Source organism: Gambusia affinis, linkage group LG09, assembly GCF_019740435.1.
Source record: "Gambusia affinis linkage group LG09, SWU_Gaff_1.0, whole genome shotgun sequence".
NCBI lineage: Eukaryota > Metazoa > Chordata > Actinopteri > Cyprinodontiformes > Poeciliidae > Gambusia > Gambusia affinis.
In genome coordinates this window covers 210,027-234,518 of record NC_057876.1, presented here as the reverse complement: position 1 = coordinate 234,518, position 24,492 = coordinate 210,027, and the positions used below count along the sequence as shown (strand labels likewise).

The following is a 24,492-nucleotide window of genomic DNA, read 5'->3' as shown; positions in this document are numbered from 1 at the left end:
TTTTCATTCATAACAAATAATTTAAGCCATTTTAAATTCTCCAGCTTTGTAGATTTTCTCAATTACCCATGTCAAGCTACAAGGTGGTAACAAAAATAACTCAAAGAATAACCTGAATTATTATTTTCAAGTGAAAATGGCAAAAATATTTTCAAGTTATTGAAAGTATTCAATAACTTGCTATGTAATAACTGCTGTCGCATAGGAGTTATTTGTTTTGTAATATAGCAAATAACTTTTGTCACAGGATTAAACTCAGCGCATCAAATTTAAAACCATTATTTTCTGAAGTTATTTAACTCATTTACATGGGTTATATTTCAGCTGAATGCATTTTGCTTTGAGTTATAACAATTTATTGTGCTCAGTGTGGATGATGCTCCCATCGGTTGTATATTTCTTTTTCACATTTTGTGTTAGATGGTAAAGGTGCCCAAGTGTGTGGGGATTGTTTTAGGTGAGCGGGAAAATGCACAAACTGTGATGTCTTTGCTGAAATTGCAATAGAAGATGTTTTTTCTTTAAAAAAAGAAAAAAAAAGTGTTCGTCTCGTGTATTGTCTAGAGCCAAAATCAAATATTGTGATTTGTTGCTCTGCCTTATTGCAAGAAATCTAAAGGTTCACTGGAACGTGTTGTAGTGCTTTAATGAGCCATCATACTCTTCATAAACAATTCACTAGTTGATTATGTTTAATGCTTAGGTTTTACAGATAGAAGCTTTTTGATTCTTTTGAAGAAGATGCCTGACTTGGAACAGCTATATGGTCTCCACCCTCGGTACCTGGAAAGGAGACGTGTCAGAGGTTATGAAGCTTTCAGTATTCCTGGAGTACTGGAGGCACTACAAGCATGTCCTAATCTACTGGTAAGTGTGGGCAATGTATCTTACCTCAGTTTACTTCATAAACATTCACCTTGGTGATTTATTTTTATGGGTTTGTTGCTTGACCTTGTGACTTTAAAATAAAAAAAGAGCGCTTGTCGCTGCTCTGGCAATTCTTGCAATTACAAAAGGCTATTGCAGCGATTTCACTGTTGGGCCTACAGACCTAATTAAAATGAACAGTGATCTCACTATACTATTTACTTTGAGAAGCAGCACAAGACCAGCATTCGCTTCACTCCAGCAGGGGAAATTCCTTCAAGCCTCTGGAGTAGTTCAGCGGCTTCAAACGCTAGTCAGCTCAGAGATGACACTCGCATGAGAATTTCTTTTAGTTAAAGGTAAAAGTGAGGTAATTCTTTTTTTTCAGCTTCCTCACTTACAGAAGGAGCTGGATGGGACAAAAAAGAACAAAAGTGTTCTGCTTTCACTGGGGAAACTGTCTAAGCAGCTGAAGCAGGAATTTGATTTAACTAAGGTATACAAAGTGCAACAGTGAGTGAGGGCTTTGATATGTGTGACAAATGTTATCACTCCATGTTAGACAGTGACCAACAAATATAATAAGCTGGCAGAGACTTTCATATACACAATATCGCCATAGTCTAGAATGCTGATAAAATGGCAGAAACAAGATGTTTTCTGGCATTTTTTCTGAGAAATAACTCTTAATTCAAAAAAATAAACCTATTTCATCTTAAGTTTTTGTAAAGAAAAGTTTTGTTGTGGGGCTTAAAAGTTCCATTTTCACCTATGTTGATGCAAAGATATTTATACAATGTTATGAAATCAATGGACATTCATGGAATTCCCTAAAAGATACTAGAAACTGCAAGGAAATTGAAATGTTGAAAGATGTAGGTGCTGCATTATTGTTATAAAGCAACCAGTAATCCATAATTCTCTAAATAATCCAGCCACTCTAACTGTTTTGAAAATTCTGCTCTCCAAACAGCTTCTGCTCATGTGCTCAAATTTTACTCTTTGTACATGTTATATATATGAAAACATAGGAATCTACAATCCAGAAAATGTAACACTCATTGATGTGGGACCTGGGGTTTTCTGGGAAATCAATGCCAGTGTCACCAAATTGGGAATAGGGTGCTACATATTGTGAGAGAGGAAAAAATTAGCGACATACAGCTTTGATCCGACATGTTTTTGTAACGTCATTTCCTAAATGATGCCATATGGCTTATATGAGTTTCTCTTGAGACGTTTCTGGGGTTCCTGATACAGTTATTCTGATACCTGTTCAAGTTTTTCCATAAAATTTAGTCTGTTCCAGTACACTAAATCAGCATTTCACTGAAAGAGCTCAAATTATAAACTTCTAAAATTATACATATTTTTACATAGTCACATCTCCTAAGTAAATTGTGATACACGGCATGATTATTCACTGATCCTTTCTGATTCCTAGGGTGTAAGTATCGTATCCTTATTTTCTGAGTTAGAAGGCATAGTTTGCAACCTAGTAAATAATTTTTAGGGTGTCAATTTTATCAATGTTTTTGACACAGTATTATGCCTTCGATATACTGTAATATTCTGAAAAATATTGAGTAGGACATGAACATTCCCCAATTTGTTTAGATAAAAATGATAGATTAATGATATACAAAGCCTTTGCGTTTCTTGAGGTATCAACAGGCGTCCAGGGTTATCGGTGGCTGCTTTAAAGCTATTTATTGATCTGGCTGGACTGGTGTCTTCCCCTCCTGCAGCTCTCCAACATATGTGCCAGTATATGTATAGTCTTTGTGAGGACACTGCCTCTAGAACATGCTGTCTTTTAAGGTAAAAGTTAATCTAATCAATGCTACTATCTTCAAAAAGCGGTTTGAAACTCTCCTTATGATTAATGGAAGTGAAGCACTGCTTAAATAATGTTGGTGCCTGATTCAAAAAAAAAACAAAAACAACAGCCATTTTATGACTCACCGATACTGCTGCTATTTCAATAACAGGACAGCATTGATTTATTTTAATAGAGTTGTTTCATAGACTTCATTTTGTAGGGTTTTGTAAGCATGATACCTGGGCATGGAGCAGACGGGTGAGATTTTTACAATGGCGTGCTGTTATTGTAGGTCAACATGTTAGTTATTGCTATCATGAGTATTTTAGCTAGGTTTAACCTTTTACCATTTTTTTAGCCTTTTCTTGGATTTTTTCCCACATTGTATATAATATGTTACAGTAGGTCAACATGCTAGTGCTAGCCTAGATGATATCAGCAGTATTTTTGTTAGCTTTAACTATTTAGTTCATTTTACCTTATAAATTGCTGTAACTCCACAGCAATTTATTGTTTAATTAGTTTTGAAAGCAGTGTTCTGCACCAATGTCAATCTGAGTGGGACTTTTGCATTGACTGAAAGTTTTCTCTCCTCTTTAATATGTTTTTTTTTTTTAATCTGTTTAGGTTTCTTCTGCTGATTCTGCCCATTTTGTACATTTCTGCAAGTCTTCTGCAGTTTACCGTACTTCAAATGCTCTGGCAATTTTCACCCAAAAATGTAGTTAGATTTTTTTTTTTTTTGAAAGGCATTTTTCTGTGGAAATCCAAATTTAGTATTTTTATTTAAATTCCAGAAATATATTTTATTATATGGCAAGGATTCTCAAATCCAGGATTTGAGGAGAACCTTGAGAACTTCATTGTATACTGAGCAGGAAATTTAGCCATTTAATTCAGGTGTGTGACCAAGGACACAGGCCCTCAAGGCCTGGATATGAGGATTCTTGTTATATAGTAACAGTAGTATTTGGTCCTACTCCCTAATTTGCCTGCTGTGGGACAATAAAGCATATTTCTGTTTTATTCCATTAATTCACTATTGCCTTATGTGTTTATTTAAACAGAATGACACAATAAAGTGTTTTGGTAATTGTCCTTCTTTCTGTTTTTAACCTGTCTAAAGAACTACGTGTTGCACCTAACTGTATGAAAAGTGCTATAAATAACCATTGATTATTATTTTGTTTTAGGGTCTTGAGACTTCCCATCTAGAGCTAGTGGAAGCCATTTGGAACTACATGCCTCAAGTTCACATTCTAGGAAAGTTTCGCAACCGAAATGGGGCTTTTCCAATTCCTGCTGAAAATAAACTTACCATCCCTGTAACTGCAAAACTCCAGACACTACACCTTGTGGGTGAGTGGGATACAATACCCAAAAGAGAAAATATGAATTTGATACATTAGTGGTGCAGTTGGTAGCACTGTTACCTTGCAGCATGCATGATTTGTCTCAGATTACTCCGCCCACAGTCCAGGACTTGACTGACAGGGTCTCGCTAATGTTGATGATGTTTTTTTTTTTTTGTCTGTCTCTGAAATTAATACGTGATTCTATTTTTTCACAAGACATTTTCAGCTCCCATTTTAAAATGCTACAGCTGCATTTAATTCAAATGATTTTGCAGGTGTGAATGTTCCAGAGATTCCATGTGTGTCTATGCTACGACACCTGTACCTGAAGTGGGTCCGTCTCACCAAGCCACAACCATTTAAGGACTTTTTGTGTGTGAACCTGAGATCTTTTGTGATGAGGAATTGTGCAGGACCAACCAATTCCCTGAAATATGTTCCACTGGTTACGGGCTTGGCATCAGCCCGGAACTTGGAGCAACTGGAGCTAGTGAGGGTTCCTTTCCTGGGAGGCCTTATCCAACATGTGGTGGAGGATAGCTGGAGGTCAGGTAAGACATTCTAATAGTCATATGATTGTCTATTGTACAGATAGGCATTCAATTCCCATTCAATTAATGACATTCTAAATTGATCCATGTTAAAGGTACAGTATTTGGCGCTGTTTCTGAGTGAACTCGCATTGAATGTCTTAAAAGTGCAGCATGTGACTAAAACAACAAAAAAAGAGATTTTACATATGCATTTACATTTGCTATGTCCTAGCATAAGGCAGATAATCTCTGAAAAAAATTGATCTCTCTCTCTTTAGTACAGAAACTTTTTATTTAACCACATTATTCCTGCATCTTCATCCTTTTTCTTTGCTTTTGTTCTTTCTGCTGTTGTGGGAAATATCTTTTCAGTTTCTTCTGTCCTGAAATTCTGGTCAGGGCGCTTTCCATCCCTGCAACAGGCATGTTCGCCAGGGCCAGTTTCCCCATTTTAGTCGGGTACTTTGTTTTTAACAAGTTCTTAAAAATTGGCTGAGAAATTAGATGTTCTCCTCTGCCTCCTCCCTGTGTTTTGCAGAATGACTCAGCTCAGTCAAAAACAACCAATCAGAACCAGCATTAGTCATCTGAAAAAATGTCACTTTGACACAACAAAAAGTAGTCTTTATGCAGCTTATACAACAGTGTAAATTTATTCTTCAGGTAAAATAACTCTATATACAGCCATTAATGTCTAAAGCACCGCCAACAAAAGTGAGTACATCCCTAAAAGACTACTCCTCTAAATGTCCTGCTTGTCATTTTTCCTCCAAAATGTCAAGTGACTAGTTGGTCTTACTAGGTCTTATGTGTGCATATGGAGCAGTTGTGTTAAATTTTGTAGTACAGCTCTCACACTCTCTCATACTTGTCACTGAAAGTTCCAACATGGCGCCTCATGGCAAAGAACTCTCTGAGGATCTTAAAAGAAGAATTGTTGCGCTACATGAAGACAGCCAAGGCTACAAGATGATTGATAACAAACTGGAACTGAGTTGCAGCTTTCTAAAAGAGGAGGGTCAAACTTCGTGTTGGTCGTCCAAAGAAGCTGAGTGCATGTGCTCAGCATCACATCCAAATGCTGTTTTTGAAAGACAGGCGCAGAAATGCTGTCAGCATTGCTGCAAAGATTGAAGAGGTGTGAGGTCAGCTTATCGGTACTCAGACCAAATGCCACACACTACATCAAATTAGTATGCATGGCTGTCACCCTAGAACACAAGTGTCAAACTCCAGTCCTGGAGGGCCGGTATCCTGCAACATTTAGATGTGCCTCTGCTGCACCACACCTGAATAGAATAATTAGGTCATTAGCAAGTCTCTGGAGAACTGATCTACAAAAGGAGGAGGTAATCAAGCCATTTCATTCCAGTGTTTTATATCTGTGGCACATCCAAAAACTGCAGGACACCAGCACTTGAGAACTGGAGTTTGACATCCCTACCCTAGAAGGAAGCCTCTTCTGAAGTCTGTACTCAAAAAAGCCCTCAAACAGTTTGCTGAAGATATGTCAACAAAGGACATGGATTATTGGAACCAGGTCCTATGGTCTGATGAGACCAAGATTAGTTGTTTTTTTTTGGTTCAGATGGTCTCCAGCATGTGTGGCAGCTGTCAGGTGAGAAGTACAAAGATAAGTGTGTGATGCCTACAATCAAGTATGGTGGTGAGAATGCCATGGTCTGGGGCTGCATGAGTGCAGCAGGTGTTAGGGAATTATACTTCATTAACTCCAATATGTACTGTGAATGACTGGAGCAGGGCCTGACCCCCTCCCTCTGGAAACTGGATCACAGGGCAGCGTTCTAGCATGATTACCACCCCAAACATACCTCTGAGATGACCACTGCTTTACAGAAGAGGCTGAAGGTGATGGACTAAGAAAGCACATCTCCAGACCTAAACCCAAAAGAACATCCTTGGGACGTCCTCAAGAGGAAGATGGAGGAGCGCCAAGTCTTGAATATCTGCCAGCTCCATGATGTCATCATGGAGGACTGAAAAGCATTCAGTAACATCCTGTAAAGCTCTGGTAAACTCCAAGCCCAGGAGAGTTAAGGTAGTTTTGGTATATAATGGTGGCCACACAATATATTGACACTTAAGGAACTTTCACTAAGGGGTGTCCTCACTTTTGATGCTGGTAGTTTAGACATTAATGGCTGTATATAGTGTTATTTTGAGGGAAGAATAAATTTACACTGTTATACAAACTGCATACAGGCTGCTTTTCAATGTGTCAAAGTGTCATTTTGTCGGTGTTGTCACATGAAAAGATATACTTGAATATCTGCAGAAATGTGAGGGGTGTACTCACTTTTGTGACACACTGCATATATATTTTACAATGCATTAAATATATATACAGTATATACAGTGCATAAAATGTTTATCCAGTGCACAAAATAACAATAATATTAAAAATAATAGTTATTATTATTTTGTGAAGAATCAACAAGACACAATTTTATTTTATTTTAACAAATAAAAAAGTGCAAAGTGGGGTGTCCAATATTATTTGGCCCCCTTGCATTAATACTTTGTAGCACCACCTTTTGCTGTAATTACAGCTGCAAGTCGCTTGGTGTATGCTTCTATTAGTTTTGCACATCAAGAGCCTGAAATTCTTGCCCATTTTTCCAACTCGAGCTCAGTGAGGTTGGATGGAGAACACTTGTGAACAGCAGTTTTCAGCTCTTTCCACAGATTCTTGATTGGATTCAGGTTTGGACTTTGACTTGGCCATTCTAACACCTGGATACGTTTATTTGTGAACCATTCCATTGTAGATTTTGCTTTATGTTTGGGATCATTGTCTTGTTGGAAGGTAAATCTCCGTCCCAGTCTCAGGTCTTTTGTAGACTCCAACAGGTTTTCTTCCTGAATGGTTCTGTATTTGACTCCATCCGTCTTCCCATCAATTTTAACCATCTTCCCTGTCCCTGCTGAAGAAAAGCAGGCCCAAAACATGATGCTGCCACCGCTGTGTTTGACAGTGGGGGATGGTGTGTTCAGGGTGATGAGCTATGTTGCTTTTATGGTAAACATATTGTTTTGCATTTTGGCCAAAAAGTTTGATTTTGGTTTCATCTGACCAGAGCTCCTTCTTCCACATGTTTGGTGTGTGTCTCCCAGGTGGCTTGTGGCAAACTTCAAATGATCTTTTTTATGGATATCTTTCAGAAATGTCTTTCTTCTTGCCACTTTTCCATGAAGACCAGATTTGTGCAGTGTACGACTGATTGTTTTCCTATGGACAGACTCTCCCACCTCAACTGTAGATGTCTGCAGTTCATCCAGAGTGATCATGGGCTTCTTGGCTGCATCTCTGATCAGTCTTCTCCTTGTGTGAGATGAATGTTTAGAGCAGGGGTGCTCAATACGTCGATCGGTTGATCGCGGGAAGGTTTTGAGTCGATCTCGGCAGTAGGTGACAAACTGAACGCCGCCAGGACACTGAGACTAGCACGTCCTCTTCTGACGCTCTTATCAAAATATTAACTAAGATCCTCAACATTTGTTGCTTCATTAAAGACTAATAATAAAAGAACAATCAACAAAATGTGTTAAAATTAATAATTAGTAATTATTATTTCAACAAGGTGTTGTGCAATTCGGTGCGTTTCGGTTCCATTAACCCCAAAAAAGGCAACTCAGACTGATTGACTTCTAGAGCAGGAGTTTAAATTAGCTACTCAACCATCACTGTGTTCATGAGAGGATTATTAATAATTGAGAAATAAATATCAAGCCTGGAAACTTGATATCGTAAGAGACTGAATGATGATGCCATTGCTAAGAAGAATAGCAGAGCAGATTTAGTTTCTTTGGAGAGAAAAACAGACACAGAACATAAAGTTAAAAGCAGTAAAAATAAAACTAGAAAATTCCTGAAGAAATTTAACTGGGGCCTGCCAAAGTGTGCCCGTCGGTTTGGACCCAGCGTTCTGATGCTAACAATTTGCATCAATGCTAAAGAAAGCTGCAATGTAATCAATACAATCAATAGAATCACAATAATGTTAAGTAAACTGGACATGCACCATTCAGTATGATAAAGTAAGTGTATTAGCTAAAATGAGCAAATATGCTAATGTTAGCGTGAATGCTCTCTGTAGCATGTGGGATATTATTAGAATGTTCTCTGTAATTTACTTAATTCCTTCAGAATACTAAACATGGCAGATAAGTAAGAAAAATAGGTAATAGCTTATTTAAGCTAAAAGGCTAATGCTAATGAACTGCCTTGCTGTGCAAGGCAGTTCCCTAACCTGGGATAAACAGATAATGCAGAATGATATCACTGCACCGCCTCCGGTGGTGCACTGTCCAGAGGGGCATTTTGAGGCTTTTATTTTGAAATTTGCAGTAAGCTTCATATTAAATGCCCACACTAATCCAATGTGTAAGAGTGCTTTGGATAAACCAGTCACATAAAGCCAAAAGAGCAATTACATGATGTAAAATTCCCAAGGCTTTTATTTTGAAATTTTGTTAAGCTTCATTTGAAAGGGTCAAAGTCATCCCATGTGTAACAGTCATTGGATTAAATCAGTCATATAACGCTCAAAAAGCAATGACCTGATGTAAAAATTTTCAAGGGCTTTTATTTTGAAATTTTCAGTAAGCTTCATTTCAAAGGGCCAAACTCATCCCATGTGTAACAGTGACAGGGTTAAATTAGTTATATACAGCCCATAGCAGCAAGTTTTTCTAAAGGCCAGCTCAGTCCTCCTCTGTTTTAACTGAACTAGTAGTTCGAACTACAGTGATGCGTATTTGTAGTCCTCAGCAAATCTCCCTGCTCTGGGTTCCGTTGCCATGGTAAATAATCCTCTCTGCCAGCTGTGAGTGAGACATCCAGGGGAGACAATTCTCTGTTTGAGCCAGCCAGTTTGACTAAAAAAGCATTGCAAAAACTGTTTCCGTTCGGGAACCGTAATACATATTCGAAAACCGTTTGAAGCATATGAGAGGGCTATTGTCGTCTCACATAGTCCCGCCATTCATATCTACCTCACTCACAGTATTAACAGCAATGAGATAAAAAAAGTGTGTGCCAAGGTCTGAAATTTTTCAGAAATACATGGAAGTGAATCAGTGAGATCTGTCTGCTACCCTGGCGCATGACTTTGCTCTGAAGCACCTGGAGAGAAAACTGTAAGCGCTAGATAATTTTTGAAAACATTTGACCGGAGCAGGCACGCGTATCAATGTCATGACCAAGTTTGATACCAATCATGCAATATTTGTGAGCGTGAGGCGAGTTAAAAAATGATTTGGGGTCAAAATGTCGCTCTGACTCTCACTCTAGCGGAGCGGCCTTCACACTCTGATTTTTCCAAAAATCAAAAACTTTGGGTCGCTTAGAAAGAAGTTGTGGACAAACCATAATACATATTGACGTGCTGTCTTCACTTTAAAAGAGATCACGGACGTATCTACAAAATGAAGTTTGAATGGCGTTTCTACATAAAGTTATGACGACACAGAAAATCCTCAAAAATAGGGTATTTTCAGGATTTACTGGTTGCCTCGTCCCCTTGACGACGAGAGATGCACCTGGTGAGCTCGTTAGTGATTTTGGGGTCGTTTTTTGCTTTTTACGTCGCCATGGTAACTCCAAAGCCCACCAAAAGTAATAGCTCCCTCCCGGAACGAGCCGCGTTTGATACCAATTTTGTGGGTGGGCTCGTAGCGTTACGAGCCGCATTAACTGTAACGGAAGAATAATAAATAATACGTATTAAAGAAACATTCTATTGGGTGTAGAACAATAGGTGCCTGCCATGCAATGCATGGAGGCAGTGACTGACTTGCTTCGCAAGTCAGTCACTGCTCTCCTTATGCATTGCTATGGGCAGGCCCCAATTAAATAGCAACAAAGTGAAGAAGAGTAGTCCTTATGTCCTCTAGCATTCAAAACGTATGGCGGCATAATGCAGAGATAGCATATGACTGTCTGACCATAGTTAAGAATAAATACAGAAATAAATAACCATGTAACTAAATTTACAAAAAGTACAGTTATTAAATCACTGTGTAACTGTTGTCAGTATTTAAATTATACTGTGAGACATGAATGTGTACATCTTATAATTAGCTTCTTTATTTAATAACCTATCTAATAACTACCTGATTTATTCATTGTGTTATGATTTTCAGTTTTATTTATTAGTAACTTATTTTTTAATGAATTTATGTGTATCTTTTAATATTTTTGTATTTTAAACTTTCTTCCATTCATTTGTTATTTTTTACACAATTTATTTCTTCATCAAGTATAAAATGGTCACGTTGTCTTTAAGTCCTTTTATGTTTTTACTTAGGAGGATTTAGAAACCTTCACACCATTGTGTTTGGAGCTTGCAAGAATGCCTTGGAAGTGGACTTGGGCTACCTCATTATCACTGCTGCCCGCAGGTACTCTGCCGTTTATGCTAATACTTTTAACTCATTCATTCAGCTAATCATTATAGAGTTTAATTCTCAGAGAGAATATCTGTTGAACTGTTATGTTGCTATGCTTTTGTTTAGATCAACAGCCTCACATACATTGTCATACTCTGGCGAACTTCGCATGTTCTGTGAGCTGTGCAGAATTTGTGTGCGCTTTTGAGGATTGAAATTTTATTCTCAAGAGTACTGATTTTCTACATTTCTCCTGACAAATTCCTACATTTCCTACAAATCTCTTGGGGACAGATATTTCATGTGCAGTACCATGCAGCAACACAAATGTAAACAATGGAGGGAGAAGAGAGATGCACATGTTGGCTGGAAATAAAAGTACTATAATGAGTTTATGTCAGCTAAGGATGATGGTATCAAGGTTTGTTGTATCCTCTCTGCTGGCAACTTTTCTCCAGCAGACTTTTAAAGTAGTTACACACTTGAAAATAGGAAAGACATAAAATCAAGAGCAATTTTCAGTGTGTTTCTCATTCAGCAGTTTAATGCAATTAGGCAGAGTGCTAAAAGCCCCCTGGTGAGATATATTGATTTCTGGGAAGATGGTGGTTCAGGCAGGCAGCTTCCTTTAAGCAGTAATGCACTAATTCCTATATACACTTTGGACCTTTGTTTTTGAGCACCAAAAACATTACTAATATTGCCTATAAATCGGTCAAAACAAAAATCCAGCAAGGTAATTGTGTCCCAGAATGAGGTTATCAGCAACCTAATTGTGGAAGCCATTAACAAGCTGACAAACGAGATGGATGACTTGAGTGTGCAGCTACGTAACATGATAATGGTGGCTAACATCTCTAAGCTAGCCAAAATGAATGCAGCTCATATAAATCACCATAAAAGTAAACTATCCGGCCTGGAAAAAGATGTGGCTGTGCTCATTAATGAAAGTGGGGCGCTGAAGGAAAGATTGTTGGAACCACAATGCTTTAAACGTAGTTGGAATTTGAAAATCAAGGGCTTAAAGAAAATTAATAAAGTAGATACCTGCAAAGAGGTTGTTGATATTTTATCCAAGATCGCACCGCACTGGGCCTCATCAATTAGCAATGCAGTGGATACCACACATTGTTTGTGGAAACAAAAAGGAAGACACCGACAAACACTGATTCAGTTCAGCATGAGGCACCACTGGAATGCCTTCTGGAAACTCACCAAGGATTCCAAGACATGCAAGGAGTTGGGCAACCACTTCAAACAAAATTTCTGCAAATTGGACCTGGAGAAAAGAGCTGCAGTCTGGCCCAGAATGGAGCAAGTCAGGAGCGAGGGCAAGAATGTCTACTAACAAGGGCACATCAGCTACATCAGCGGAGTTTGGGTATTCCCTGATTGACTGAAGAACCAATAATAGTGTCTAGTAATCACACACTACAGTTAGAGCAGTAAAAGGAGTTAGCTTATGGTTCAAAATGAATTATATTCCTTTATCTATTTCTAAAATGCCTTTTGATTAAAGAGGCTAAATAAATAAACAAATTTAAATAGGCAAACTCAAAGTTCACATATTTGCTAAACTTTTTTGATAAATTCGTCCTAATCATGTTCTTTGGTTAGAGGTCAATTGCTCTGTTCTGAATTCAGTTGGAGGGAGTTAGTGTTTCATTCTTATTAACAAGCACGTATGGTTCAGTTACCTTCTCTGTATTATTTATTATGGCGCTTCCCTTTTATAGCTGTTTTTCTTTCTAAGTTTAATTGTAATACTAGGGTTTTAAATCAAATTAATTGATTCAGTGTTTCATTTTTAATAGGAAAATGTCTATAATAAAATGTAATACATGGTCATAATATGCCCTTTTACTCAAAATGGCTGCCTCCCTGTATATTTTAGGACATGTATTCAAGATTTTTTTTTTTTCTTCCTTATATAGCCATATACCAAGCTTCAGATCTCTATGATATACGGTTTGGCCTGTCTCAGATAGGTGCCCTAGAGCAATGTTTCTCGACTCTTAGCCTCAAAGCACACTTTCCTGCATATTTGAGGTGTTACCTTGCTGCAGCCCAGCTGATTTTATTTGATGGATGATTAACATAACATATGTAGGGCAGTGTGCCTTGAGGACCAGGGTTGGGAAACACTGCTCTAGAGCAATTTGACCACGGCCATTTTTGGATGCTATTGAAATCCAAACATTTCTGTGAAATGACAATTTTCTGTGACATTTGGTAAGTTTTTGAATATGTTAAGGCCTCCAAAAAGCCACATAAAGTGTTGGAAAAAGAAAAAAAAACAACAAAAAAACATGGCAAATACAATAGGCCTTCACAGCACTATTGCTGCTTGGGCCTCATAATAGTCCTCAACATTTTAGATCGTTGATTTACTGAGTATATTATTTGAAGATTTTAATAAATTTATGTTTAATTCTATCCCATTTGTATTTTACAGGCTTCATGAACTGCGAATCCAGCCTTCACTTACTAAAGATGGAGTTTTCTCAGCTCTCAAAATGGCCGAACTTGAGTTCCCCCAGTTTGAGACGCTCCATTTGGGATATGTGGATGATTTTCTTCTGCAATGTTTGTATTTCTTATAAAGCTTAGAAAAGAATGTGGTTAAGTCAGCATGCCTTGTTTTGTGGTGGCTGCATTCAACCTGTTTTTGTTTCATTGTTTACTCTGGTTGGTTTGACTGATTAGTTATTTGAGGAGTCAGAAACACTCCTGGTGATATTGCTGTTAACACTTACATGGACCATATCTTCTCCCACTCTGATTCGTTTGTAGACGTCTAAACATACTTCTACATAACTTTTATCCAGTAAAAAGGCCATTAATGTGTATTGTTGGCACAAATACACACTAATGTTCACATTTTTCAAATTCAAATACACTTTATTGATTCAAAGTGAAATTAAATGTTACTATAAGCCACTGAGTGGAAACTAAAGTTCTTTGAATGCACTAATAAAAAATATAGAGGAGGTTTTTATATACACTTCTTAGTCATTTTAATTTCAGCTCTCAGGCACCAACAAAGAAGACATTTTCCTAGATTGGTGCAAAGTAGTAAATTAGTTGGCTAGTTTGTTGTTGTTTTTCCTCACTTTTTAACATGAGTAAATATCTTTAAGTTTTGAAGTCTCATTTTCATGACCAACCTGTTTTGATGGCAACTGTATAATTAGTGTATGTGCCATAAAATCAAAATGTACTCATGAAAATCTTTTATATATAATAAACTGGATGAAAACAGGTAAATGTTCTGCTGTTTTGCTAATGCAGGTAAGATGAGTCACTTGGAGCTGGTGAAATATGGCCTAGCTGATGTCATTGAGAATCCTGGCATCATCACGGATATCGGTATCAAGGTGGTAAATGAGGTGTTCACTAATATTAAATATCTGCTTATCTACAACTGTCCTCACCTTCATAACCCTCATCAGTGGATCACAGGTGAACCTCTTGTTTTTATTGCTGACATGTTTAAGTCTTCTATTTAGTCTCTATGTGGAATTGCAGATGTGTCTTCTGCTACTTTCATCTTCAGATCACTCCAGATGGAGCCGTCTTGTTGACCTTACTTTGGTTCGTTGTCATGCCATCAGGTTGGAATCTTTCTGCCACTTCGTAGAGTTACTTCCCTGTTTGGAGTTCATCTGCTTGGACCAAATGTTCAGAGAGCCACCTAAGGTATTTTAGACTTTCTCCCTCACATCATCCATTTCTTTAAGCATTGTGGTTTTCTAGTTATGTAAAAAAGAAAAGTAAGCAAATTACAAAAATTTTGAGGGTGAGGAATGCCCGTATTAGAGACGGCAAAATTTTCGTTCATGTTTGTTATCAATATATCCGATATTAAAGTCACCTGCCAGTTTTTTGTCTTATTGCTTCCATGCTGTCAATTTCATGTTACTATACACCGGTGGTTCTCAATACGGGGTGTACTGATGACAGTTTTTTTCAGACAAAGTACGAGTATTTCAGTTTAGGTACTTGCTGATATCGATACCAGGGTTTATCGGAGAAAACTTGCTAAGTCTGATGGTTGGGGAGCCATGGCAGTCCAGGGTTTTCCCTGGTGTATTATAAGCCTGGCAGCCTGCCATACTTCACTAGCCCCCATCCAGGCTAAGCATTGCTTGTTTTTGTTTATAGAAAAAATATAATAATAATAATAATAATAAAAAAACAATAAAAATATTTTAAAAATCGCTTAATATCCTTAAAAGCCAGAATACAAGCATCTCTGAGTATTTCACTAGCGGAGCAGATTTATTCCTAAAAGAGTGGTTTATAGTTGATGCATTTAAAGGCAGGAGAGCGGACCAATCACACCAGTGGTGCCTCTGCTCATTGCCTCCCGCGCTGCCACTGTTTGATCGCTGAAGATTACCTCAGCGTGAATTGCCTGCCTCCTTTCACTCAAACTGGTCATAGGAGTCTAAAACCCACCTCTGGTTGCGCAGCTCTGTGTGATTTGCAAGAATAACTTTCAGAGGTGCGCTTTGAGGGAGTGTTGACAATGATTTGTCTTTGTGAACAAAGAATAAAATGCAGTGTTTACATCTCAACACGCTGCCCAGTTTGTGCCTCTGTCTTCCCTGTAAAGTTTATGTATGTGTTCCCAGTTGGCCGGTGTGTTATTGATTCTGCCCAAGGCCTCATGCAGCCTTGGGCCGGCACTGCACTGCGCACAGATCTGTACTCTTTAACTATCAAATTATGGGCTAGAATATTTTTTCATACACTGGTTTGTGAATAAAAACATAGGTCTGTTGTTGACGTTAGAAAAACTGTTTCTATATATATTTTTGGAATTGCAATATTGGGAAAAATCCCTCCTCGCCCCTAAACACAAAAATGCTTCGGCTGCAGAGAAAACATTTGACTTTAATTTAATTAGGCTGCTAAATGCCCGGTTTGCTTCATATCTGTCGGTCCTCCCAACAGATATAAAGAATGTCTGTCTTTATATCCTGATGTAAAGACAGACAGCCAGAATACAAGCTGTCTTGTATTCTGAAAAGCACCATGACTTGCGGTGCAACTGTCACTGCGAGTCATGACACACCTATAGCCTCGGTACCACCTGCTGACTGTTTGCTATGCTGCTCCTTAACATCACTACCAGGCGGGTTAAAGCAGCTGCAGGCGGGATCTGGGCTGGAGGTTCGCGGCTGTAAATAGAAGTTATTGCAGAACCTCAAGTGTTAAAGGAAGATTCGGCCCAGAGCATTTAGAGTTCACAAAATAAACGTCAGTGAAAATACTGTAGTAATAATTAGAAGCGCAGCATAAACCCAAACATGCCACAATTAAATGAAATAAGATATCCCCAAAGCATTGGCGGACTGACACAGGGGCCACTGGGAGATTCAAGGTAGATTGCAGAGATGCTCATCGCAGCAGCTGTTCATGCAAGGCTGGCCATAGGTAATATGGGGCATGTATAAAATGATTGATAACAGAGGAACAGCATTGATTAGGTGCCCCTCCCCTCCTGCCAGCCGCTCTCCCTCCCATATAGGTAGCTTGGGGAGCGTCTTTTCAAGAACGTTTTTTTTATTATTATTTGAATTGTAGGAATGCACTTGACAACAGGGAGCTAAAGATGGAGCAGCAGAAAAAAACTCCAGGTCACAAAATAGAAAAAGGAAGCGGGGGAGGGATAAAAATGTTGGAGAGATGAAGAACAGCTTTTCAAAGTGGTTGAAAGACAGTAGGTAATTAATATTAGTGTATCAACAAGAGAGTTGTAAATATTCAGGTTAGCTAGCCTAAAATGTGTCGTCGTCTCTACCCCGTATTGAACCAATACGGGACGCGATTTATTCCGTATTGCTATAAATGTCTGATAGACACACCTATCACACACATCTCAACAATAAGTGTAATAATAATGACTAAAACAAAACACGAGAAATATTAAGGTTAGCTAAATTACCGTTGTGGGACCTAAATAGGACCCTCCCCCCAGGCCCCACGAACTGACGCTGTTGTCACGGTTGCCTAGAGACGGACACTATGCAGCCGAGCTGCTATCAACTCACATCTTTTTAAAATATCCACCCGATACTACACCGTCTTTGGAAGCAAAACCTCTGGCAAAAATACAGACGTGAGTGGGAAGACGCACATTCCAGGCTAAACACCTACGGTGAAGTTTAATAGGGGCATTAAAAAAATATGTCAGACATTGAGTGGCGCCCAGTGGGTTGTTTGATATCAGACAGAATGGATCAGGAGAGGAACTGCAGAACCTAAAGAACCAGATATCAGTCTCTTCATCCCTTAGTCATTTCCTGAGACCGAAAAATAGAATGAATGGCAATTTATAGAACAAATCATACAAATGGATTAATAAATATTGTGAAGAGAAAGTGTTTTTTTTTTCAACATTATTATAATCGTTTGTTAAGATTGTGTAGGGAAAACGTTGATATCTTTTACAAATACAGTGTCTTGTGGTTAATATTATTTCACAATTTTATTAACAAAAGGGTTCAGACCTGCAGCCCATATACGGTTCTAGACACAGGCTAACAGAAGTGGCTCTTTTATATATTAAATGATGAATTATTGCCCTGTTTTTTTGTTTCATTCTTTTTTTAATTGCCCAGTAGGCAGCAATTTATTCACATGTATATTAATGTATTATTATTGATACTTTAATTAAAGATAAGTTGTACAAGTTTATGTGATAGGCAGGGGAGGAGGGGCTGCTGATGACATGTTTGCAATACACCTCAGAAAGTAGTGATCTATAAAGCAGTCTGCAGCCAAGTTGTCGTAGATGTTAAATAGATATTGTTAGGGCTTAATTAGTAAATTGGCAGCAAATGTGCTTATTTCATAACTTCATAACCAGCGACCTTCTTTCTGGTCTGTTTTACACCTACAGTCTCAGATCAACACAGCCCTCCTGTTTCTGCTGTTTCTGTTGCTGAAATAGCAACAGAAACTTTATATCTGTTGGGGAAAATATAGCCTACATCTGCTTTGCATTTCCTCACAGGATGGCAATGATTAATTCTTAATTAGTATGGGTTGTTGTATGGTATTTTAAGATCTTGTTCAATGTGCCCTTTTTTAACTTTGAGCCTCTGCTCCTCCAAAAGTCTCTGCATGGCCCTGGTAAAAACCCTCCAAAGAAATCTCTCGATCTGAACGAGCTTGTGATGCCTTTAGGAGTAAAAGCAGGGTTGGGATGCAGCACAACTGAGCTGCCATTGGCTCGTCTTCTGAGAGAAGAGGGAGCAACAGAGAGAGCGGATAAATTGCTCACTCTCTTTGCAGACGTACGGGCCAACAACAGAGCAGTTTTAAAAAACAGGATCTTAAGAGGAGCCTGAGCTAAAGGCTCAAATGGAGCTTCAACCAGAGCGCCCAGGACCAGGCTCAAGTGCCACGGAGGAGCAAGTGGGCGTGACACAGGTCTGCCTCTGCGCACACCTCTTTGTTGAAGACCATTCTTTCACCAAAACCCTCATGGCAGGAGGAAATAGCTGCATCATAAGTTTTAATGGTGCTGAAAACTAAATTTATGTCCATCAGCTGCTGGAGAAATGACAGCACACAGCCTAAAGGAAATGAAATGGGCTCCATGCTCTCTCCGGCGCACCAGCGTTGAAAGGATGACCATTTCAAAGCATATAATGCTGTGGTAGAAGCAGCTCATGCGCCCTGAATGGTGCGCACCACATTCTGAGGGAGACCAAGCCTCTCTAGGCACTCCTGTTCAGCCGCCAGACCAAGAGACGTTGACCTATCTCGGGGTGGCTCCTGATCACGCCCTTGACCTGGAGGAGTGGATCCTCCCTCCATGGCAGCTGCCATGGTGGACCTGACACCAGCTGCTGCTGACTGGGAAACCACACCGCGTTCTTGTGCTCGGGTGCCACCAGAATTACCAACAGCTGTTCCTCCTGAACTTGATCCTGGAATCAATGGAACTGGTGGAAACGCATAAAGGAGCAGTTTTGGTCACGGGCTGTGAGTGAAGGCGTCCACCACTAATGGTGGGTCCTTCTGTGGGCTCAGTGAGAACCCCAGCTGGCACCACGCGTTCTCCCGCGTGACGAACAGGTCTACTGCCTCTCTGCCGAATCTGCTCCATATTTGAGCGACCAACTTGGGATGGAGACTCCAGTCCCCGCGGTGAGGACCACCCCTGGACATGATGTCCGCTCCTCTGTTCAAGATGCCGGGGATGTACACTGCTCTGATCGAGAGCGGCTTTAGGCGTGCCCAGCACAGCAGCTGTCTTGTGTTTGTTTAGCAGCTGTTTAAATGTTTAACAATGCACGCCTCTCTGGCAATTTATGTAGGCTGTTGTCCATGTGGATCATAACATGCTGACCCATTTGCAGAGGAGCAAAGTGTTGAGTCACCTTCAGCACTCACCCTGCCGCTAGCCTTGAAAGAGGCTAGCCTCCGCCTCCTCTCCTCCAGTAGGAGGCGAGCACAGGATTGGCAAGAGGGCTGAGGCGTCAGGGCGAAGTCGGCATGCTGGGGGCTCAGGCATCCCTCGCAGATCCAGTGCCAGTCAAAGGACATGATACACCCCGTCTGACAAGACGGGCACAAACAGTGCTCTTAAAACAGTGCTATCTTATGCTGAAGAAAAAGAGGGACCCATTTGTCTGGCCTGCCTGTTATTTATACAGACCGGGGAGGGACCCACCCAGTAGATGGGCATGGACTAAGCTTTTTTCAGTGCTGTGCTGCTAACGAGCAAAAACCCACTAGCAATAGCCTTTAAGGGCAAAGCCTATACAAAATAGAACTTTGGAAGACTTGGAGTTTGAATATGACTTGCTTGAGGAATGATCAAGTAAAGGGCCAAGGTAGCAGTTAAAGTATCAGCTGAATGAGCTGGCTTCTTCTTAGATCAGGAAGTGAGAAGAAAATTTGAGATCGATTGCCCGTTCACAATGGAGACCACATACATGTCACATATATTTGGAAGTGTGAACGGCCACAGCAAAAAAAAATCAGATTTGACATAAAATTGGAATTGGCTGTAGAGTGAACTCAGCCTTTAACTCAGGGGCCCCTCTTGCTGATAAAAACAGCTGCACTAACAGCTTCTGTGTTAGATTTAGTAAAATATGGGAGAGGGGGAGTAGTTTAATTGGCCAGCCTAAAAAGAAATCAGTGATGATTGTAGTTTACTGAAATATATTTGTGAACAAACAGAGCTCAAACGCAAAGATTAAACTCATAGCATCAGATTGAATTGAATATAATCTAATTATAAATATTGTTCTTTAAACTTTTACAATGCAAACTTGCCAGATCCTTAAAATCTTATATTTAAATGTTAAACAATTTAAAATATTTTAAGTATGCTGAAGCAATTAATTTATAAACAGCTTTGATAATCTCAATAAACAAATGTTACATATGTATATCTGTATTCTGTATTAAAATATTAGAATTTATAGGCCCCTGAAGTCCTGGGGGCCTGATGGAGCAGCTGACTTGATTTGGATTAAACAGAAATTAAGTCAGCTGATCATTTTAATTGTATTTTTCGATTTGTTGTTTTTAAGATTATTGTAGGTTTAAATAGCATTTCACTGGCAATGTTTTCCTGTAAAATATGATTATCCAGTAATATTTTTACTCTTCCTGTGTACTTTACATATTTTAATACAAAAACACGGACCTTGGCTCCCCTACCACCGGGCTTATCGAGTTTTCTGGAGGAAACCTTGGATTCAGCATCATGTTCCATTTCATCAGACTCATTTTAATCTCTGAGTCAAAGTGTAAAAGGAAGACAACTAGTAGAAAAGCTTGTGACTTTCTAATGTCTAATGATAAACGTCACCAAGGTCACATTCATATGGACAATATGAATGTGATGAGTGGTAGTCTGACATGACAGTGAAATTGTGATGCAACTTGGTGCTTGTGTGTGGAAGTTATCCCACCTTGATGTTTTATCGCAAACGGTTAGATTTTGAGGACTGGCCATGCCCTTTTAGCTGCATGATGCAACTAAAAGTTCATAACTTTAGATCTTCAATGCTGCAAGACTGAGTGATTGGGAAGTCTGCATGTCAAAAGCTTTAGAAGACGTTTGCTCAGATCCAGTGTTGCACTCACGAAACAGAAAGGAGTCCTTCAGTTTTGGCAACTTTATTTGCCCCACGCTGTGTGTATTTTCTTCCAGAATTGTTCTACTCAGAAGCAGCCGGGCACAAACGGACAGAAAACCGCTACAAGGTTTCTCCTTTTTCAGAGTATGTTGCAACTGACCAATTGACACACTTCTGCTACCCAACAAAAGAGTGACAAAGCACACAGCTCAGATTTTGTATTGCTTCTGTGGCTGAATAAAACTAACTGGGCAAATAAAGTGTGTTAAAAATGAAGAGAATGTTTTATTCATAAATAAAAAAAAATAGGAATAATTTAAATAAAATACTTCTAGGATGCAACACCAGCACACGCAGAAGAGACAATGTTTTTGTCTCAGTCATACGCTTCATCATTTTAAGGGTGTTTTCAGACCCTTTACTCCAGTATATTTAGTTCCACTGGGGACCAGAATTGCAACATTTGTTACATTTTTAACTGGTATAGTTTACTTTCACACTGCACTGTGTTAAATCATCCAAACTAATTTAAAAACCTGATCCCCCCCTCACCTGTGCAGCACTGCACCAAGAACTACAGAAGGAATTGACAAAACCTTTGAAGACCAGTGCAACTTTCTTCTTCTTCACAAAATGTAAACAAAAATGGAGCTAATCAGACTTTAGCTGTATATTAATGGAGTATTTCTCCATTGATGTATATCAATGGATGAATTGATATGTATATACATACCAATATGCATATACATATCAATATATGTGATCATATATTGATCACATATCACACTGTGATCACATATCACATATTGATATGTGATCATAATGATGGATGGATTGATGGACATCAATTCATCCATCATTGCTGTGCATCACTGGAGGTAGTGATGTGCTCCTGCTGGCACCATCACTACAAGTCATGTCCTCAAAACCATAATGTTCAGATACAGGAGTCTGTCTTGTAGTAGCCTTATTTCTTATCTGATTTCTGTAAAATAAGGCTTTAATTAAAGTTGAGAAAATTGCTGATGTTTTTATATGTAAAATATGTATTCTCCCTGAATATAAATTTGTAAACATATTGGTTTCTGTCAGTTCTGTCAAGATGCAAGAGAGGACTAAGCAAATTTCTCTTTTATATTGGTCAATAATTACATTTTGCATAATCGTCACTATTAAAATTAGTGCAATCCAGTCTGCTTGAATTCTCTCTATATTCAAACCACTCCAGAGTTCATTTCAACCAAACGGTGACCAAAGTTTTTAAGGCGGACCAGAGTTCACCTTTTTGGTCCGCATTAGAGTTCGATTGTTCATTGTGACCTCCCCAAATAAACCGGACCTTCTAAATAAACAAGCTAGAGTTTGTTTCAACTCAAGCGGGCTATACAGGGCTGGAGTGAACTGCACCCTAAGTGTCGATTTTGTGTCTGAAAGGGCTGCGCCAGAGTGGGCCTGAGTGCAGGAACTGGTATTGGTGTGTCATCTGCACTTGTGAGCAACCAGAATGCCAGCAATGACAATAATCAGCACCATCACCCCAATGAGGCCAATATGCCTCCAGCTCCTCCACCTGTCAACAATATCAATAACAACCAAAGGCAGCAGGAACATGATGGTAAGTCCTACAAAAACATAACTTAAGCATTCATCTCTTCTGTAATCTTTTTGACAGACTTGGTACTTTTTTCTTTTTCTTTTTTTTTTTTTTTTTGTGTGCACATATGCGATTCTAAAAAAATATCCTCTTTGTTTTATATTTTCTTCAATTTCTGAAATTAAGATTTTATTTATTTTATGAAGCTTGTAAGTAGAAACTATACAACTGACTGGAGATTTGCTTGGCTTTTTTTAAATGAATAAAGTAGTATAAGCAGGCACAGCCAATATAGATATACAATATAACCACTTGAAAACAGTTAACGTTTAGACATTCTTAACCTGCAACAGAAAGCACTTGTGCTGTTTTTCCACTGTATTTTCTGGGGATCAGAGTTATGGGGCTTTTAATAAGACTATGCCCATATTTAAAAGTAAAATAGTTTAAATCACTTTGAAGTACTGTTGATATTTTAACAAAGTGTCCCATCTGAACGTCAACACAGCACAGAACCTCCTCTTATGGAGATTCCTCCTAATTGTGTTTTATAAGATGTCTTATTTGCCACCTCACAGGTGTGGCAAATAAGACGTAAGAGGTTTGGGGTGATTGAATGCTACAGGCAGCCATGTGGAAATCACCTTATGTCTTTTTTTTTTTTTTTTTTTTACCAGTATCTATGATATTTACATTCAGCTTGGCATTGTCTCAGGGCAATAATTAATCTAAGTGCAGAGAGAGGTTCTATACACTATTGTTTAACATAATTTTTTTGGTTGGGTGTCTGTTTTTTTTTTTTCTATAATGTTTTATTGCACACTTAGTTCTGCATATAATATTCTGTGCATATAATCAGGCAAAAATTCAAGGCTGTAGTTTTTTTCTGTACATGTGCGCTCTGAATTAACAGGTTTACCATAATTTTGGTACAAGTAGCTTGTGCCCTAAGTAACTAACTATTCTGCCTACCTAGCTTACTTTTTTACTTGTTTTTCACAAATCTGTCTAAATCTGGGTTTGTGGACACTTGTCACTCAACAAGATAATCCATCCACATGACAGGTGTGGCAAATCACCATGCTGATTAAACCGCACCATTATTTCACAGATGTGTCTGTCTGGCTACAATAAAAAGCCACTACAAAATGTGCAGTTTTACTATACTGGTGGAGTCTGAAAACCAGTCAGTATCTGGTGTGACCACCATTTGCCTGATGCACTGCAACAAGACAGATGCTTGCATGCAGTTACTTGATCATATTGTCTATTGTGGCCTGTGGAATGTTGGTCCACTCCACTTCAGTGGTTGTCTGCATGTGCTGGACATTGTTAGAACCAGAAACATGTTGTCATATAAGCTGTTCCAGAGCATCCCAAATATGCTCATGGATACATGACGTCACCCACTGGACAGGCGATGTCCTGTCAATTGGACGCTCCCTCGTTACTTGTGACATTTTTGACATTGTGCTGTGTGATCAAACTGCACATTTTTTTGTTGTCAGCCTAAGACACATTTGATACTGCCTAATTAGCACACCTGTACATCTAGTACTAAGAAGAAATATATTTTGCAGATGATATTAATGAGGCACTTATCACTTATTTATGTTTTTGATATATTTCTTCAATATTATTTTTCATGTCAGTGTTAATGTCATGAGGTTGTTCAGTGACTCCATGACACTTTCAATCTGACTCATTAGGATTTTTTTTTTCAAAATATTTTTATTTGAATTTTCTGCTATATAGACATATAAGAAAATAACATAAAAAAAAAAAAATAATTTAA

The 24,492-nt window shown here is 38.7% G+C and overlaps 1 protein-coding gene across 5 annotated transcripts in view; it reads left to right on the top strand.

Annotated features, from left to right (window-relative positions):
• The window catches only part of fbxo38 (F-box protein 38), a 45,804-nt gene that overhangs the window by 6,000 nt on the left and 15,312 nt on the right, over positions 1–24,492 (top strand). For all 5 annotated transcript variants that reach the window (XM_044126791.1, XM_044126790.1, XM_044126789.1 and 2 more), the window contains exons 4-11: positions 704–867; positions 3,883–4,048; positions 4,320–4,595; positions 10,907–11,000; positions 13,444–13,574; positions 14,280–14,450; positions 14,545–14,687; positions 22,538–22,718. In XM_044126791.1, coding sequence (XP_043982726.1) covers positions 704–867; positions 3,883–4,048; positions 4,320–4,595; positions 10,907–11,000; positions 13,444–13,574; positions 14,280–14,450; positions 14,545–14,687; positions 22,538–22,718 — 1,326 coding nt within the window. The remainder of the gene's footprint in view (positions 1–703; positions 868–3,882; positions 4,049–4,319; positions 4,596–10,906; positions 11,001–13,443; positions 13,575–14,279; positions 14,451–14,544; positions 14,688–22,537; positions 22,719–24,492) is intronic.